At 57.1% G+C, this 15765-nt stretch overlaps 1 protein-coding gene across 1 annotated transcript; it reads right to left on the reverse strand.

The window, feature by feature from the left end:
- Nucleotides 1-10557: 10557 nt before the first annotated feature.
- On the reverse strand, nt 10558-14919 carry SLC27A3 (solute carrier family 27 member 3). The gene is made up of 10 exons (XM_060644854.2): nt 14228-14919; nt 13773-13982; nt 13307-13465; nt 12637-12761; nt 12244-12438; nt 12050-12140; nt 11726-11924; nt 11426-11523; nt 11170-11300; nt 10558-10874 (listed from the first exon to the last, which is right to left on the reverse strand). The coding sequence occupies exons 1-10, from the start codon at nt 14808-14810 to the stop codon at nt 10698-10700; spliced, it is 1968 nt and encodes a 655-aa protein (XP_060500837.1). The 5' UTR covers nt 14811-14919; the 3' UTR covers nt 10558-10697.
- Between the last annotated feature and the right edge of the window lie 846 nt (nt 14920-15765).

Raw genomic sequence — 15765 nt, forward strand, 5'->3', positions numbered from 1 at the left:
TGTCCCTACAGACGGTCACAAACACACAAGCACAGAGCAACAGTCAGGGGCTCAGAACATGAGCAGAGCCGTGAACCCACATGCATAGACCCCCTGACCCCACACGCCTGCGAATGTGACTCGGCCCACGAGGCCGGGTGAAGACCTGCCAAGCACATGGGGGTGGAGAGGCAGGCAGACCCAGGGTTCAGCCAGCCTCGTACCCTCAGAGACCTGTGCAGTGGGGAATCTCTTGGTCCCTGACTCTCCAAGCCCCTCTGCCTAGGAGCTGCTCCTAACCACTGGCCTGCACGACCCCAGCTCCCCTTCCTCCAGTAGCCCCAGGACTGGAGCTGAAGTCCCTGTTCCCCGGAGGCCCTGCCTGCACACAGCTGTCCATACAGCCGCCCCCCGCACTGACCCCTGCTGTCCTCTGCCCCTCAGTCCTCTTGCATCGCCCTCACCCCCTTTCCCAGCCTTGGAGCAGCAGGAGCAGTTGAAGGACCCGAGTCCTCGATGGCCCGGACCCTCAGCCTCTGGTACTCCCCAGGCAGCCCTGGTCTTCTGTCTTCAGCCTGGGGGCCCCCCTGGCTTGTGGGCATCCCCTACCCCATCCTGGAGGGCATGCTGGGGCGGGGGGGGTGGGGGGCGGCTCTGGCCTTGCTTTGGAAGCCTGGGATCTGGGGGGATCTAGGGAGCCGGGGGTCGGGGAAACAGGCCGGAGGCTGCTGCCCTCGCTAGATCTGCCCCGGAGCTGGGTCTCTGTTCTTCCAGCCTGAGCCCCCTCCCCTCTCCCATCCGCAACGTCCCCTCCTCCCAGGGCCAGGACCTAGACACCGAGACGATTGGGGCAGGGAAAGGAGAGGGGAGGGGGCCAGTGACAGAAGGGCAAAGTTGGGGGGTCAAGTCTGCCCCTTTCCCTGGCCTCCAGAATCCTCTCCCCGTCTGTTAGGCCCACTCCCTTTCTCCCTCCCCAGCTTCAGTGAATGATCCTCAAGTTCCAGGAAGTTGGGGCCTCTGCCCCACTAAGCCATCTCTGGGGACCCAGTGCCCAAACAGGGGTGTTTAGGAGTCTGATTTGGGGTTCTGGGGAGGGGTTCAAGGTTCCACCCTCCCAGCAGAGTGCTGTCCCAGGTTGAGCCAGGGTCCAGCATGGGGGGGGCTCATCCCATTAGTGTGGTCACACCCCCTGTCCTCTCTGGTCACCGTGTCACTTTCCAAAGCTGTTCTCTCTGTTCTTGTTGGAACAATGGATTGAGGCCAGGCTCCACTGCCCCGCTCTAAAGAGAAAAGAGAGGTCAGACCCTCTCTTTGCCCAGCTGACCATCTACACCATGCAAAAACTGGGGCCACCCTTCTGCCAAAGGACCCAGAAAGGGGCTGTTTCTGCAGCACGTCCCTCCCCTAAAATGCAGCCTCCCCAAAAAAAGCAGAGCTTCTGGGAGGGTGGCAGAAGGAGGGGGGAGTCTCTGTGAGAGAGGTTGAGGAGAAGAAGTGGGGGCGGGGGAACCAGGTTGGGGCAGAACTCAGCCCCAGAAGCTCCAGCCGACCCTGGGCCCCTTCCCCTCACCGTGTCCCTCCTCCTCTGGCGCCTGGCGCGGCCGGCCGTAGGCTGGTCCCCTGTCCTGCACAAGCCCCCCATCCACAGACTTCAAAAGCCGAGCAGCCATTTCTTCCTCTCCTCCTTCCCCTTCTCCTGTCAAGTAATCTCCACGCCCAACGTGGGGCTGGAACTCACAACCCTGAGATCGAGAGTCACAGCTCCACTGACTGAGCCGCCCGGGCGCCCCTCCCCTTCTGCCTTTTAAGATTCGGCGAGTGAGAGACGGCCCCCGCCGCCCGCGCGCGGCTCACCTGTCCCAGCCGAGCGGCTCAGTGGCCTTGCCGTTGTTAGAGCACCACCGCCATCTGCGTGGAGTATTCTCATCACCCGCCAGAGAATCATACCCATTAACAGTCACTCCCCATCGGCACCGCTGGCCCCAGGCAGCCGCTCGTCTACCTTCTGGTTTCGCTTATTCTGGAACCTTCTCTTAAGCAGTCATGCAGCCCGGTCCTGTGCGTCGGGCTGCTTTTGCTCAGCTCGGCGTTTTCAAGGTCCGTGCACGGAGCACTGCGCACCAGTGCTGTATTCCTTTTTCTGGCCGCGTCCTGCCAAGGACGGGCCACGCCAGCCTGCTCGTCCAGCCGCGGGGGCCCGGGGGGGGGGGGGGGTCACCGGCTGGCTCCACGGTTTGGCTGCTGGTAATAATGCTGCTGGGAACATTCGCGTGTGAGTTTTTGCGTGGAGACACGTTTTCGGTTCTCCTGGGTGTAAACCTGGGGATGGAATAAAGTGAAGTGACCTCCCCGGTGGCCTGAGGCTTCGAGAGCTCATCTATGGGTCCCACGCCCCTTTGAGAGTCTGAGGAGCCTTCCTCCGAGCCCTCCGGGGAGGTAGGCACACGTTCCTGCCAACTCGGGCGACTTTTGCACCAGCCCCCGGGTGGGAAGCGCTGTCCCAGGGTGGGCTTCCCACAAGCCGCCCCTCCTGTCTTCCCTCCCCAACAAGTAACAGGGCCCGGCCCTGAACCCTGGGCTTTTCTGAGCCGAGTTCCCTGGAGCGGGTCCCTCGCAGGTGCCCCTGCAGGGCACCGGGACGTCCCTCCTCTCGCTTCCCTCGGGTCTCTCCCCTCAGCCGGACCTCTGTCCCTCCCGGGGCCCTGTGCCTGCCCTGCTTTCTCAGCCTCCCCATCTGTGGCCGCAGCGGTACTAGACCCTGAAGAGATCGGTGTCCTAATCCCGGGAAGCTCCGAATCCGTTAGGTGACGCGGCAAGGGCGAATTCAGGTTGCCGAAGAAACGACGGTGACGAATCCCTGACCTGAAAGTGACACGACTATCCCGGATGATGCCGGCGGGCCCCATGTGAGCGCCGGCGTCCTGAGGCGTGGACGCGGCTGGCAGAGGGCGGAGGGAAACGGAGGCCAGAGTGAGGTGAGGCCGGAAGGACCCCACCTGATGTGGCCTCGAAGAAGGGCTCAGAGAGCCCCAGACTCCCGGGGACTTCTGGAAACCGGAAAAGACCAGGGACAGATCCTCCTCTGGAGCCTCCCGAAGGGACGCAGCCCTGTCAGCACCTTGAGTTTGGCCCAGGGGACCTGCGTGTGACGTCCGCCCTACACAATCAGTTGTGATGTTCACACCGCTACCTTTGTGGGAATTTGTTACAGCAGCCCGGAGGACTCTGCAGGATTTCTGCCTGTTGTGTTCTGACATTGTCACGCATGGCCTTTCATTTCACGTCCGCCTGCTTTGCTTTTGTGTCTCCGCCACCGAGGGAGAGTTCCATGAGGCCTGGGACCTTGCCCACAGCCCGGAGCGCAGGGCCAGCTCTCCGTCCGCATTTGTTCAGGGGAACGCGGAAGCTGAGCCCGGCAGCCTTGAAAACCCAAGCCCAGAACTTCCTCAGGCCGGACCGCCTCCCTTCTCAGGGCCTCGGGGCCGCTGCCCCAGCCGGGCCTCCTTCCTACAGGCCCCGGAAGGTGCCAGGCTCCCGGTGCCCTCGGGGTGATGTCCCAACGCTGGGCGTTCCTTCCGAGGGTCTGCAGGTCCCGGTCCTGGCCATTCCCGTGGCTCCCTGGGGGGCTCCCGTCGCCCTGGGCCTCACCACTTACTGGGGCTTCGCAGGCTCTGTCCCCCTGCTCAGCACACCTCACCTCTGCCTTTTTGCTTTGCTGAAGCATTTTCAAATTAAAAAAAAAATTTTTAATGTTTATCTATTTTTTGAGAGAGAGAGAGGGAGAGAGAGAGAGAGAGCGAGCGCATGAGTAGGGGAGGGGCAGAGAGAGAAGGAGACACAGAATCTGAAGCAGGCTCCCGGCTTCAGGCTGTCAGCACAGAGCCCGACGCGGGGCTTGAACTCACGAACCGTGAGATCACGACCTGAGCCGAAGTCAGATGCTTAACAGACTGAGTCATGCAGGCACCCTACTGTCATATCTAATAAAGGTAATAATTTCTTTTTATTTTGTTTTATTTTATTTTATTTTATTTTATTTTATTTTATCTTACTTTATTTTAAGTAAACTCTACCCCAATGTGGAGCTGAACTCACAACCCTGAGATCAAGAGTCCCATGCTCTACCAACTGAGCCAGTCAGGCGCCCCAGTTATTAAGTCTGTAAGGATCTAATCGAAAGCACACCATGCCCCCAAACCCCCTGCCGTATATCACTGAGTTGTTTGTTTTCCAATAGAATTAGCTATAGTCTGGCTCAGTTTGATGTCTTTGGTGTCATTGGCTATATTCTTCTACAAATGTTGACTCTGGAAGCTCAGATTCGGTCTCCACTTTTAGGGAAGAAAAGTGAGCAGGCGGTGCTGTATGTGACATGTTGCAGCTCTTCCGAGGTTTGCATGCCTGGTGGTCCCACGTCTAGTGATTCTATCAGTGACTAGGGGCTTCAGAAGGTAACAAGGTAACAACCTGATCCCCCCCCATGGTAAATTCCCAGCAACAGCCCTGTTACTTTGTTGAGAGTTGCAAAATGGTGATTTTCCAGTTCTATCATTCCTTCCTCATTGATTTATTTTTATTTTAGAGAGAGAGTGGGAGAGAGTGTGTGCATGAGTGGGGGAGGGCAGGGAGGGAGAGATAGGTTCTTAAGCAGACTCTTTGCTTATGGAAGAGGAGGAGGAGGAAGGAGGAAGAGGAGGAGGAGGAGGAAGAGGAAGGAGGAGGAAGGAGGAAGAGAGGGAAGGAGGAGGAGGAGGAGGAAGAGGAGGAAGGAGGAGGAAGGGCAGGGAGGGGTTCTATCCCAAGACCCTGGTGTCATGACCTGAGCTGAATTCAAGAGTGCGATGCTCAATCCACTGAGCCACCCCGGTGCCCCCCTTTCTCGTTTATTAACTGGAAATTCTTTGAAAGAAGACCTTTCCCTCACCAACTATGACAATTTGGTAACCCTGTGATACAATTCACACAGGGAAGATTTACGCAGGAAATAGAATTGACACAGGGACAGATGCCTAGTTAGTCGCCAATTTTCAGAGTAAGGAGTTGTATCCAGTGTGTTTCTCTCCCTTTATCCTCGCACCCAGTTGCCTGTCACTCTGAATATTTTGTATATTCAAGGTTTCAAGTGCATTCATGCATCTCTGTGACATTCAGATTGCCCTGTTTTAGGCAGTGGGAGCTCTGTGTTCTTTTGCTGTTGTCCTATGCTCCGACATCTTTGCTTTCCAGAACAAGATGCCCCAAAGCCTGTTCTGGGTATTTCCTGCTCCAGCCTGGAATCAACCTTTTCTCCAGGGAGCTGGGCACCAGATCTCATAGCTGTCAGATTGTCCATTGCTTCTAGGCTCTTTCAGTAATGTTACAAGATTTTTTCTTCACTTATTTTATACTCGCATGTTTCCTCTCTTGCTCTGGAAGCAGGGACTCCTAGTGTGTGTATTATTATACAATACGCCATAAAATAGTTCTAGAGAGTAACACCAAAGCTACTATGAACGAGTACACTACCACATGAAACGTAACCTAACTTTATTTGTCCTTAGGGAAAAATGAACTCTTGCAATATTATTTCTGTACAAAAAATAGATAAATTGTACTTCATCAAAGTTTAAAACCTTTGTGTTTTAAAGGACAGTATCAAGGAAGTGAAAAAACAATCCACAGAATGAGAGAAAATATTTGCAAACTATATATCTGACAGGGAACTTGAATCCAAAACATATACCAAAACATATCACAACTTAACAATAAAAAGATAAATAGCTCAATTATAAAATAAGGAAAGATTTTGAATAGGCATTTCTTGAAAGAAAATACACAAATCGTACGTGTGTGAAAAGATGCTCGACGACATTGGCCATCGGGAAAGCGCGACCAAAGCCACAATAAGATACCACATCACACTTATTAGGATTGTTACAGTCAAAAGACAAGTAATAAGTGTTATTGAGAACGCAGAAAAATTGGAACGCTCGTACACTGCTGGTGGGAAGGTAAAATGGTGCAGCTACTGTGGAAAAGTTTGGGGGTTCCTCACAAAGTTAAACATAGAGTTTCTATGAGACCCAGAAATACCATTCAAAATCCACACAGAAGAATTGAAAATGTAAGTGCGCTCAAAAACTTGTACAAAAATGCTTATCGTAGTATCATTCAAATAGCTTAAAAGTGGAAGCTGTCTAATTCCATCGACTGATGAATGGATACACAAATTGTGTGTGTGTGTGTGTGTGTGTGTGTGTGTGTGTGTATTTTTTAAGTTTATTTATTTTGAGAGACAGAGAGAGCGAGAGAGCATGAGTGGGAGTGGGGGTGGGGGGAGAGAGAGAGAGAGAGAGAGAGAGAGAATCCCAAGTAGGTTCCACACTGTCAGTGAGCATAGAGCCTGACTCGGGGCTCGATCTCATGAACCAACAGATCATAACCTGAGCTGAAATCAAGAGTCACTTAACTGAGCCACCCAGGTGCTCCTTTTTAAACTGGGAGGTTTTTTTTTTTTTTTTCTTTCCAAGTTTTTATTGAAATTTCAGTTAGTTAACTGTACACTGTAATATTAGTTTCAGCTGTAGAATTTTTTTTCAGTCTATCAATCTATCTGTGACCTCTGCCCCTAACTCGGGGCTCAAGCTCACAATCCCAAGAACAAGAGTAGCATGCTTTATTGAGTGAGCCAGTCAGGTGCCCCCCACCCAGGTGTAGGATTTAGTGATGCATCACACATACAACACCTGGTGCTCATGAAAGTGCCCTTCTTAATACGCATCACCTATTATACATCCAATTGAATGTTAATTGGCCATAAAAAAGGATTAAGTACTGATACCTACCACAATGGCCACGAACCACAAAAACCTTATGCCATCAAAGTCACCGTACACAACAGGTCAAATATTGTATGATTCCATTTCAATGAACTATCCAGACTAGATAAATCTATAGGGACAGAATGCAGATTGGTGGTTGCGGACGGTTGAGGGGCAGGTAGCAATAGAAACCGCTGAATAGGTGAAGGCTTTCCCTTTGGAATGATGGAAGTGTTTTGGAAGCAGGGATAGTGGTGCACGACCCTGTGACTGTACTCAAGGCCACTGAATTGTTTACTTCAAAACGGTTCATTGTATGTTATATGAGTTTTACCACAATAAATTATTAAATTATTTAAAAAGTAGTCATGAGGGACGCCTGCGTGGCTCAGGTGGTTAAGCGTCTGGCTTTGGCTCAGGTCATCGTTCCTCGGTTCTTGGGTTCGAGCCCCGTGTGGGGCTCACTGCGTCAGCGCGGACCCCCTTCGGATCCTCTGCCTCTCTCTGCCCCTCCCTGCTCCAGCTCGCTCTCTCTCTCTCTCTCTCTCTCTCTTAAAAATAAACATTTTTTTAACAAAGCAATAAAGTATCAATACATGTTACAGCATGGATGAAGCTTGAAAACTTGATGCTAAGGGAAAGAAGCCACATGAAAAAGCCGCATACTGTGTGAGTGCATTAATGTGAGTGTCCAGAAGAGGCCGATCCAGAGACACAGAAAGCAGTTTAGTGGCTGCCAGGGACTGGGGTGAGGGGAATGGAGAGAGGTTGCTAATGGGATTTCTTTTGGGGGTGATGAAAATTTTCTAAATTATCTAAATTATCAGCTATGGCTGCTCAAATTTATGAATAGAGTAACCCCCCCTGAACTTTACACTTGAAAAAGGTGAATTTAATGGCATATCCTAACTAAGCTTTTTATATCTTAACGAACTTAACTAAAATTTTTCCCTCATAGAGTGTTAACTGCTCGTTACCAGAGGGGAGAGGAGTAGGGGGATGGGGCAAACAGGTGATGGGGAGGAGGGAGTGCCTGTCTTGAGCACCGGCTGATGCCCGCAAGTGGTGAACCACTGTATTGTACACCTGAAACTAATATTACACTCACTGTATGTTAACTGGAATTAAAGCCAAAATTTTTTTTAAATGCGGCAGATAATAAAGACAATTTATATCTAAAACAAATTTCTTCCCGCTTCTGCCCCCTAGAGGCCGAAAATACAAACTGCAGGCACACTTTCAGCTTCACCGGGAGAGCAGGCCGCCCCTGGTGCGCAGGCGCCTCTCAGCGTCTAAAGGCGCCGAGCGACTCGCCCCGCCCACTCAGAAGCTTCCTCCCACGTGCCGGGCAAGCTCCGTTCGCGCATGCGCCGCGAGGCCGGAGGCTCCCGGGGAACCTGCGGGCCGGCGCCCGGAAATGGTCGCGTCAGCGGAGCTTCCGGCCACGGGGTGGTGGGAGGCGTCCGCGGGCCGGGAGCTCGGCGCCGACCTTCGCGGGAGCGGCGCCCCGAAGCCAGCGCCGCTTGGTGGGCCTCCTGCCAGGTGGGCCCGGCGGCGGACGCTGGTGCCAGGGCCCAAGGAGTAGGTACCTTAGGCCGTGCGGGCCTCGCGGTCTGTCACGACGGCTCGCCTCGCCTCCGTGGACCCCGGGATCCCACGTAGTCTTCACACGTCATGAAATATTTAATCTCTTCAATCACATAAATGCAAAATCCACGCTGAGCCCGCTGGTTGTACAACCCCAGGGACCACGGTTTGCGGCCGCCTGGCCAGTGCTGGGCCTGCCTTCGTGGGGCCGCGCGGCCGGAACCCCGAGCGCCTGGGCGCACAGCGCAAGTAAAAACCATTTACTTTAATGGTTTTTTTTTTTTTTAAAGGAAAACCAAATTCTTTTAAGATTTATTTTTAATTGTGCTAAGTGGGAAACTTAACTCTTTTGGATCTAAAGCGTGGCTTTTTGCAGCTGTCAATTTCTGCTATCAGTGATCACCTTTGTACTGAGGCTGCGGCTTGAAGACGAAGACCAGCCCCGTTCACCTGCTCTGAGCCTGGGAACAGAACTCCCTCCTCTTGCTGTCTTTGCCAAAGTGCCTTGGCTCAAGGGCATGCACCTCCCAGATCCCACTGACATGTTACACTTGGTATTTGTGGGATTGCAGAATGAGGCGTGGGGACAGGACTTAGGCCAGGCAGCTACTGTTCGTTGGCAACGCGTGGCTCATACGTAATTTAAAATTTGCTAGTAGCCACATTTACAAAAGTAAAACAAGTGGATTTTTATATAGTTCCTTTAACCCAATACATCAAAAAAATACTATTTCAACGTATAAGTAATATAAAATATAATAAAAATGCGGTTTTTTTAGTGCTAAGTCTTTGAAACCTGGTGTGTATTTTACACCTACGGCACATCTCAGACTCGGGGCATTCAAGCACTCAGTAGACACCTGTGGCTAGTGGCCACCATATTGGACAATGCAGATTTAGGCCAAATGAAACGGATCGTGGGGGGCGGGAAATGTGTGGGGTTCGTGGTGGAGGAGACAGCTGCTCAGCTCATCGTCCTGGAAGCGGGCTGGGTTAAGGATCTTAAAGGGAGCAGCTGCAGGACATGGCCCCTGTCAGCCAAGAGACACCTGCCGACTCCCCCCCCTCCCCCCCCCCCGCCCCCGCCCCAACTTGCACTCTTTCTGGGTTGAATTACAGGTGAGCTGAATGAGCTAAATCCCTCACTTATTGGTCAGTTTGAGAAGTCACCTACACCTGAGTGTGCACCTCAAGTCTGTTGGTGATGCTGAACTGGGTTTGCTGGTGGAGGGTGGGGGCCAGGTGTATACTTTGGAACAGGAATTAGCTGAGGTTATTGGTGAGGCCCATCCCCTGACCTCTCATGTTGGGGAGAGGAGTGGGAACAGGAAAGATAATCCAAGGGAAAGTAGCAGAAACCTCGAGGACCACAGCTCAAAACAGGGGGCCTTATTTATTTTCTATTTTTTTTTTTTAAAGTAAACTCTACACACACTGTGGGGCTTGAACTCACAGCCCCAAGATCAAGAGTTGTACGCTCCACCGACTGAGCGAGCCAGCCGGGGCCCTGACGGGTGGGACTTTAGTTCTAGGAGAAGCGTGAGTTCCATCATTGCAAGCTTTTAGATGATGAGCTTTTCTGATGCTTCATTTGGGGGCCTCTCTCCTTTCGTTTCCCCAGTTGCTCTTGCTGCCACAGGCGCACGAGCGCTCTGAGCCCTGCTCCAAGGAAAGGCTTCCAAGGCTCCTCAGAACCCAGGGGGCCCCAACCTGGGCTGCTTCTTCTGGGAGCGTTCGATTAGGATTTAATAAAGTTAGAATCGTCCGAACTAGGGGGCCGAGTGGCCCCACCCTTTCCCCTCACTAAGAGAAGTGTCTAGGGCATCCTTGTCCGCAAAATCAAACCTGTTTTCCCTGGTTGGCTCTGTTCAGCCCAGCCGCACCCGTGTCTGTGGAGACGCGGGGGGGGGGGGGGGGGGGGGGGCAGCGTTTCTATCTCTGCCCACCCTTGCTGCGCCACAGCCCCCAGGGAGTGAAGCTGGGAGGGGACACACAGCACAGGGAGACATCATCTGCCAGGGACTCCCCGAGGACAAGGATCACATGGGGTCACCTGAGAGGAAAAGGCCCAGGTCCAGACATGGAGCTCGGGCCTGTGTGAAGTCAGGGCAGAGACGTACGTGGCTCTGTGCCAGGGGAAAACGTCGGAGCGAAAAGCGGTTCCACCGACAGGGAAGACGGACGCCACAGATCAGAGATTGGCCCTGGCCCCATTTATTACAAAATAATGATTACAAATCTGGTATAAAAAAGACCCCGGGGGAACCCTGGCGCACCTGCCACACCCCCACCCCACAAAGCTGCTCCCTGACACCTTGGCGGGGAGGGCTCTCAGATGCGAAGGTCCCCAGCCAGGAGGGCACTGTACCGGGCAGGTGTGAGGGGCAGGTAGGCACCCCCAGCCCGGTCCAGAACGTAGAGGGGGTCAGACAGTGCGCTCGGGTTAAAACCCTCCTTTGTCATCCGAACCTTCTGCTGCTTGAAGGTTTCTGTGGTGGCCAGAGACTCCTGGAAGGGGTGTCAAAAGGGGTTGAAGGAAGGAAGGAAGGGGTACTTTGCCTGAATTCTGTCAAGGGGCAGGTCCCGGGAAAGGAGGCACGAGGTCAGGGTTTGGGATAGGGGGTCACAGAGAAGGAGCCAAGCCCGGAGGGGGGCGTGAATGACGGACAGAGTGCACATCCAGGAAGGAGCTGTTCTTTCCCGCCAGGGACGGAGCTGCACAAGGACCCCCGCGTGGGGTTTGGAAGCCGTTGGCCGCCGCGGGTGCAGGAGCTGAGAGGTGGGAGCAGGGGGACTCGATTACCTGGAGCCTTAGGAATCGAGGCCAGGCGTAAGGCGGCAGGTTCTCAGAAACGCGGCTGTAGAGCTGCTCAAGGTCCAGGGAGTGGGGGGGACGCAGAACCAGGGCCGCCATGCCAGCCCTACCTTCGTGCCCTGGTGGTGTCGGGGGAAAGGGCAGCTGTTGTGGTGAGCCGCTCTGAGGCCTCGTGTTCCCTGTGCCCTGTGCCACCAGTCCAGGGTGGCAGGCCGGCTGCCCTCCACCTCCCGTGTCTTGGCACCTGGCACGGTAACTCCGTAGACGTTCACCTCCTGAACAAAATCCAGGGACTCCAAGGCCTCCGCCACTTCGGTCGTGGCCACGTTCTCCCCTTTCCACCTGCAAGAGGGCAGAGTCGGGGCCTTATGGGGGTGTGGGGAGGACGCAGTCGGGGCGCCAGACGGTCACAGGGAACAAGGTCTGAGAGGAGAGCTCGGGTGAGTGGCTGGGTTTGGGTGGGAGTTAGGGAGTTAGGTTTAGGGGGTTGGGGTCACAGAGGTCAAATGTCCAGGATAGGAATCAGGGTGTCCTGGACAGATACCTGAAGGTGTCTCCAGTACGATCATGGAAGCGAAGAAAGCCTTGGTCATCGCAGACCAGCAGGTCCCCAGTGTTGAAGAAAACATCTCCAGGCCGGAAGACGTCCTTCAACAGCTTCCCGCGGTCCAGCTCTGGTCCCCCAGCATAGCCGAGGAAGGGGGACTGTTGGCTCACCGGGGCCACCAGCAGCCCAGGCTCACCTGCAGAGCCGCTGGGGTCAGGGGGAGCTGTCCACCTCGCCCAGAGCTTCCTGGCCCCTCACCCCACTCTCCTCCCAACCCTCTGCCGGCTGCACCCCCCCCCCCCCACCAACCTGAGCACCAACCTGGAGATGTGGCCACACAGTGCCCCTGGGTGTCCCGAACCGGCTCCCCTGTGGTGACATCATAGCGAATCAAAGAGAAGGGGAAGACATGCTGGGGGAAGGGAGACCCCGGCACTGGGTCATTTCAGTTGCACGAGCCCCTCCCTGCCAGCCCCACCTTCCACGGGGTCTCCAGCTCCTCCCCCACCCCTTACCTTGTAAAGCCAGGAAGCACGCCCCACAGCACCTGGCTGGCCCGTGTAGTTGAAAGTGGCAACATTGCCCTCCGTTAGGCCATACGTCTCCAGCACCTGCAGCGGCCCGAAGCGCCGCACAAAACGCTCCCAGGTGTCCGGGCGCAGCCCGCTGCCCACCACCAGTCGGACCTTATGCCCCCGTTCCGCCTGGCTCTGAGATGAGGGGAGACGGGCAGAAGGTTCAACAGCAAGATGCCAGCTCCCAAAAGGGAAGCCCCGGCATCCCAGGCCCCTCACCCCACCCTGCCTGCCGTTCTCGTCCAGCCCCCAGGCAGGCGTCCCAATGTCTCCTGCCAGCTGCCCATCTCCCTGCCCGGTGGCGGCAGCTCTGCCCAGGATGTGCCCACGCACCGGGGGCTGGTTGACAAGGTATCGGCACAGCTCCCCGATGTACTGGAACACCGTCACCCCGTGCTGCTGGCAGTCGTCCCAGAACTGGCCAGCTGAGAACTTGGACTTGAGCACCACTGTGGCCCCTGCCAGAGGTGGGGAGAGAAGGGAGGAAGGAAGGTGAGACTGAGGGCTGTGGGGGGAGACCTGACCCCCTCCCTCCCGGACACCAGCCTTCACTGCAGTGTCCTTCCAGGAAGGCCCTGCTGGGACGGTCGACAGCAGCCCAAGGTGGCCCTCCTGCTTTCCCTCCGGTGCCCCAGAGAGGTTAATGCCCTTTCCCTGCTTCCTGTCCCCAAACAGTGCATCCTGTATGCCTAGGCCCCCAAGTCCCAACCTTCTTCTCCACTTGCTTCTCCCTGGGCTGACATGCTCGGCCCTTAACCCCCCTTCCCCCACGTGGAGTCTGGAGGCCTCCCTAGTTCCTCAGTGTCTAGGTTGTGCGGGTGATGCTTCTCCATTGTAGCAGGAGCTCTTGGAGAGGAGACCTCTGCCTCCTCCCTCGTCTGGAAGTGTCCCCAGGTGAGCGTACCACAACAGGTACTTAAATAAATGTTTGCTAGGAAAAAAAAAAAGTTTGCTGGACGACTGAAGTTTGGGGAGGGTCGAGGTGGGAGTGGGAGAGACTGACCAATGCCCAGGCAGCCCACGATGCCCAACAGGGAGCCAGACATGTGGTAGAGCGGGAGGGCAAGGTAGATCACATCCTCCTGGTGGGCACCGCACAGCTGGTAGAAACCCTGGCACTGCAAGATCTTCAGGTGGCTGATCCGTGCAGCCTTGGGGAGGCCTGTGGGTGATGGGGGAGATGGGTGGAACGGTCTGAGCTCCAGGCCCCGCCTCCCTCAGCCCCTGCTGGGTAAAGAGGCAAGGCTGAAGCTGATGCCAAGCTGTCCGGGACATGGCGGGAAGTTCAGGGAGGTGGAGAAATGAGGAAGCGCGGCAGAAGCGAACGCAGTGGTGGTTGGGATCTTGGGATGGGCCCGGGGAGGGGGGTGGAGGAGTGGCCTGGGAGTTGAGGCCACGGTTCCTGTTCCCAGTGTCTTGCCTTTCTCTGCCTTAGTTTCTGGCAGGGGAGTCTGGTGTCCCGTGCTCACCCGTGGTGCCGGAGGTGAAGATGTACAGGCACGTGTCCATTACGCTCTGGGGGGCAGATAGGTACCCGGGCACCGGCTCATCCGCTTCGGCTGAGGCCTCCGCCAGCACATCGCTGATTCCGGCCAGACGGGTTTCGGGGCCTGCAGCCCAAAGATGGAGCCCCATGGCTCTCAGGGCCGGCAGGTCAGGCTCCAGGGACTCCAGGAGCTCTGGATGGGGTGGGAAGGCAAAGCTCGGCGGCCCAGAATGCCTCCCCACCCCACAGCCCACTTGCGCCGCCCTCGCCCCTCCCCACCACCTCACTCCTCCGGGCGAAGGGTGCGCATCCTCCGTCACCGTTCTGGGAACCGAAGACGCAGCCCCGTCGCTTCGCAAAGCCGAAGCCTCATATCCCCAAGCACCCTTTCCAAGCCCCTGCGAGCCAGCTGGGCCCCTTCTGCAGTCCCGGCCTCACCTGGCGCCAGCACCAGCGCGCGCGCGCCGCAGCTGCGGAGGCAGTGCAGGAGGGGACCCCGGCGCAGGGCGGCGGGCACAAAGGCCGCGCGCAGGCCGGCCTTGGCCAGCCCGAACCAGAGCCACAGGAACTCCGGGCAGGCGGGGAGCAGCAGCGCCACGGTGGCCCCGGGGGCCAGAGGGGCCGCGGCGCCGGCCCGCTCGTTCCCCGCGCCGCCGCCCGGCCCCGCGTCCCAGCCCCGCGCGCGCAAGAAAGCGCGCGCAGCCCGGTTGCTCTGACGCTCGGCCTCCGCGTAGCTAAAGCGTCGCGCGCCGTGAATGAGGAAGACGTGCGCGGGGCGCTGCCGGGCCAGCTGCGCGAGGCGCCAGGCCAGGCTGCAGCCCCCCTCGGGGCCCCTCGGGTCGGCGGCGGCCGCGGCCAGGGCGCGCGCCCGGAGAGCCCGATTGCAGCGCAGGACGCGCACCGCGAAGGCCAAGTCCGCCGCTAGCCAGCGCAGCCGCGGCCAGATGTGCAGCGTCCGCAGCAGCAGCAGCAGCAGCGGCGGCAGCAGCAGCAGCGGCGGCAGCAGCAGGAGCCCGGCCATGACGCCCTCGTCCTCCGCTCGGCGCCGCCGCTCCCTCCCGAAAACTGGGGCCGCTCGCTTTTGCGCGGAGACCTCGCCTTCCCGGGAGCGCGCGTGCGCAGGCACACGCCCCTTTCCCACCCGCTCCCGCCCCCCCACCCCCACCACGGGCGCGGAGCCGAGGCCGGGAGGTGCGTGGGGGGCGGCCCCGCGCTCGCTCCCCGACGGCCGGGAACCCACACCCTCCCGGGGCCGGGTTTTCTCCCACAGAGCGTCCCGGCCCGAGGCCGCCCCAGCGTCTCCCCAGACACACCGAGGAACTCGGGCCTCCGGGCCTGACCCGAGCCCTCCCCCGGCGCCAGCAGCGGCGTCAGGGGATGGCTGGGGGCCCGGACGGCCCGCGCTCTGGAGGGGCGACGGCGGAGGCCCCTCCCTTCGGGCAAGGGCGCCAGTAACTGGGGCCAGTGACTGCTTTCCATCCAGGTTTTAATTGGGGAGGAGGAAACGGGAAGGATGGGGGGCGGGGGTGGAGAGGCCGGAGTAGTTAGCTTTGAGGGAGGGGAGACTGGATTGGTAACAGACCAGTTTGAAGGCGGGATCTGTCCTCCACCCAGACGTCACTCCTCCCTCCTCAGTCTGCCTCCCGGCCAGCCAAGGGGCTCTCTTCTGCGGGGACACACGGATGGGCAAGTGGCCAGACCGTGGAACAAAGAGGGTCCTTTCTCTCTGGGATGTGAGTGCTGTCACTAGGCGCACTTCGGTCCTTCAGAATCCGAGTTGGGGCACCCCTCACCCCCCAGCCGTCCTCCGGTACTTGGTGACCACATAGACCTACTCAACTGGACAAATACTTGTGCCGAGGAGAGAGGCGCAGGGAGGGGCAGAGTTCAGCAGGTAGGGAGATGGTACCCCGACAGGTCAGGGCCCGGCTCACAGCCCACGTCAGCAGGGAGAATGGGCAGGTGGGCAGTGTAGA

Source organism: Panthera onca, chromosome F1 (genome assembly GCF_046562875.1).
Source record: "Panthera onca isolate mPanOnc1 chromosome F1, mPanOnc1 haplotype 2, whole genome shotgun sequence".
Lineage (NCBI taxonomy): Eukaryota > Metazoa > Chordata > Mammalia > Carnivora > Felidae > Panthera > Panthera onca.

Coding starts and splice junctions, on each gene's coding strand:
- SLC27A3 (XM_060644854.2), bottom strand. CDS start 14,810: ATGGCCGGGCTCCTGCTGCTGCCGCCGCTGCTGCTGCTGCCGCCGCTG. Junction 11,524..11,725: donor CGTACTGGAGACACCTTCAG/GTATCTGTCCAG, acceptor GCCCTCTTGCAG/GTGGAAAGGGGAGAACGTGG. Junction 11,301..11,425: donor CTACGGAGTTACCGTGCCAG/GTGCCAAGACAC, acceptor CGACACCACCAG/GGCACGAAGGTAGGGCTGGC.